This window comes from Palaemon carinicauda, unplaced genomic scaffold, assembly GCF_036898095.1.
Source record: "Palaemon carinicauda isolate YSFRI2023 unplaced genomic scaffold, ASM3689809v2 scaffold72, whole genome shotgun sequence".
Taxonomy (NCBI): domain Eukaryota; kingdom Metazoa; phylum Arthropoda; class Malacostraca; order Decapoda; family Palaemonidae; genus Palaemon; species Palaemon carinicauda.
Genome location: NW_027172005.1, coordinates 231,829 through 235,000, shown reverse-complemented (window position 1 = coordinate 235,000; position 3,172 = coordinate 231,829). Strand labels below are relative to the sequence as shown.

The following is a 3,172-nucleotide window of genomic DNA, read 5'->3' as shown; positions in this document are numbered from 1 at the left end:
TGAATAGAAGAAATAAATAGTATAAATTTCAACTTTTAATCCTAACCAGAGTGGAACAGGCAACGGACTGGGGTTGACTGCCTCCAACGACCCCAGACTTTTCGTGATTAGCAAGGAACTGGGCTCCCAGTCCTGCACAATCCGCCACAAGCAGACAGGTGAGTTCGTTTGAGTCACGTGACCGAAGGGAAGCCTGAGGAATGCAATAATAAAGGCTATTTTCAGATTCCCATTATGGAAATAGTAACAAATCTGATATATTGTGTGTAGTTTTACTAATGGCACCAGCCACCCGTTGAGATACTACCGCTAGAGAGTTATGGGGTCCTTTGACTGGCCAGACAGTGCTAATTGGATCCATCTCTCTGGTTACAGCTCCCTTTCCCTTTGCCTACACATCCATCGAATAGCCTGGCCTATTCTTTCCACATTCTCCTCTGTCCTCATCCACTTGACAACACTTATATTACCAAACAATTCATCTTTACTCAAGAGGTTAACTACTACACTAAAATCATTCAGTGGCTACTTTCCTCTTAGTAAGGGAAGCAGAGACTCTTTAGCTATGGTAAACAGCTCTTTTTAGGAGAATGGCACTCCAAAATCAAACCATTGTTCTTTAATCTTGGATAGTGCCATAGCTTCTGTACCATGGTCTTCCACTGTCTTGGGTTAGAGTTCTCTTGCTTGAGGGTACACTATTCTATCTTATTTCTCTTCCTCTGTTTTGTTTAATATTTCATAATCTATAAGTGGAAGATCTATTTCAATATTGTTACTGTTATTAATATATTTCATATTGTAAATAATTTCTCTCGTAGTTTATTTCCTTATTTACTTTCCTCACTGAGCTATTTTCCCTATTATTATTATTATTATTACTATCCAAGCTACAACCCTAATTGGAAAAGCAAGATGCTATAAGCCCAGGGGCTCCAATAGGGAAAAATAGCCCAGTGAGGAAAGGAAATAAGGAAATAAATAACTGAAGAGAACAAATTAACAATAAATCATTCTAAAAAAAGTAATGTCAAAAGAGATATATCATATATAAACTATTAACAACGTCAAAAAACAAATATTTCATATATAAACTATAAAAAGACTCATGTCCGCCTGGTCAACAAAAAAGCATTTGCTCCAACTTTGAACTTTTGAAGTTCTGCTTTTCCAAATAGGGTTTTATTTTCCTAGTAATAAAACTAATAATTTTCGCATTATTTTATCTTACAGGATTATATTTGTGCGCCTCGAATAACAACAGCATCTCACTTTCCACTTCGGAGAATAGAACGTCTTTCGAAACATATCGATGCCATCATCCTTGACTGAAGACTTCAATAGCAATGTTGCCAGATGTGTTAGTCTAAATATCCCTAAAACTCATGATGAAAAATCCCCAAAACCACACAAAAATCCCCAAAACCACACAAAAATCCCCATTTCCAGGAATGTATTTTCTTCTGATCATGTATGTTTTACTAATATAAAAATGACTCACTATACTTCATGTAATTCTAAGTAAACTAATTGCAATAATATAAAGGTTTACTCATCCCTGTTTCTCCTTTATAGAAATATGTACAGAATATCGTCATCAGTCATTCAAATATCTCCAAATCTAGGAATAAATTCCCCAAATGTAGGGATAAATCCCCATAACTGGCACCACTGTTCAATAGAGATGCAGTAAATAGATAGATTCAGATACTCATAAGCGTAGCCAGACAGCCAGCCAGAACCCATTCAAGGCGTTAGGAAGGATAACTATCTCTTCCTGGTTTAATCAGCTGAAGTACCACACCCCTATATCAAGATTAAAAAATCATGTGAACAGATAAATTTATATACAAAATTGACTAGAATTATAGGCTACTTAAAAAAGGATTAACGAAACTTTGTCCAAGAGACGCAAAAAGAAAAAAAAAATATTTGTACTGACGGAACAATAATTTACAAGTAGCCTCTTTCGTAAATATCAAAATTCATTTATAGTTCTCAATACTGAAATTATGATAGGCCGACTTGGCGAGTTCAAGTGTGGAAATCTTATTATTTTACTTGGTTATTTAAATAAATGCTACTTTGAGGTATATAGTATGGTATTTATTCTTTTGAAAACCTAAATTTCATTCTAGAATGTCGATAGGAATCAATGAATACATGACTGAATTTCTAGAAGAATTGGCAACCCAGAATTCAATAGGTTGGCGAGTGTAGCCTATACCACGACTAGGCCTACCCAAAATGTTACGGTAGTAGGCTACCTTAAATCATAATCAAAATCTGTAATAAATTGAATTAAAATGTGTGATTATGCTAACATGGTGATGATGATTGTCCTACTCCAACTAAAATGTCTTAAAAAGTGTAATAACGATAAGTAAGTTCAGAGTTATACGGATAAACTCAATCGTGGATCTCATCATTTATTTATTTCCTTATTTCCTTTCCTCACTGACATTGAAAATTTTACATTTATAAGGAGTTAAAAAATCCCCCGAAGAAAAAATCCCCCGAGGAAAAAATCTCCCATGGAAAAAATTCCCCCAGCAATAACACCCCGGAGGAAAAAATTCCCAAAAGATAAAATCCCCGAGGAAAAAATCCCCAAAAATCCTCCAAAGAAAAAATCCCCCGAGGAAAAATTCTCTCATGGAAAAAAATCCCCCCAGCAATAACACCCCGGAGGAAAAAATTCCCAGAAGATAAAATCCCCGAGGAAAAAATCCCCAAAAATCCTCCAAAGAAAAAATCCCCCGAGGAAAAAATCTCTCATGGAAAAAAATCCCTCCAGCAATAACACCCTGGAGGAAAAAATCCCCAAAAATCCTCCAAAGAAAAAATCCCCCGAGGAAAAAATCTCTCATGGAAAAAAATCCCTCCAGCAATAACACCCTGGAGGAAAAAATCCCCCGAAGATAAAATCCCAGAGGAAAAAATCCCCAAAAATCCTCCAAAGAAAAAATCCCCCGAGGAAAAATTCTCTCATGGAAAAAATCCCTCCAGCAATAACACCCTGGAGGAAAAAATCCCCCGAAGATAAAATCCCAGAGGAAAAAATCCCCAAAAATCCTCCAAAGAAAAAATCCCCAGAAGAAAAAATCCCCCGAGGAAAAAATCTCTCATGGAAAAAATCCCTCCAGAAATAACACCATGGAGGAAAAAATCC

At 36.0% G+C, this 3,172-nt stretch overlaps 1 protein-coding gene across 1 annotated transcript in view; it reads left to right on the top strand.

The window, feature by feature from the left end:
- Nucleotides 1–1,394, top strand: part of LOC137637416 (uncharacterized) — a 4,935-nt gene extending 3,541 nt beyond the window's left edge. Inside the window, exons 4-5 of the mRNA XM_068369615.1 lie at nucleotides 50–158; nucleotides 1,234–1,394. Coding sequence (XP_068225716.1) covers nucleotides 50–158; nucleotides 1,234–1,328 — 204 coding nt within the window. The 3' untranslated portion in view covers nucleotides 1,329–1,394. The remainder of the gene's footprint in view (nucleotides 1–49; nucleotides 159–1,233) is intronic.
- The last annotated feature ends 1,778 nt before the right edge of the window (nucleotides 1,395–3,172 follow it).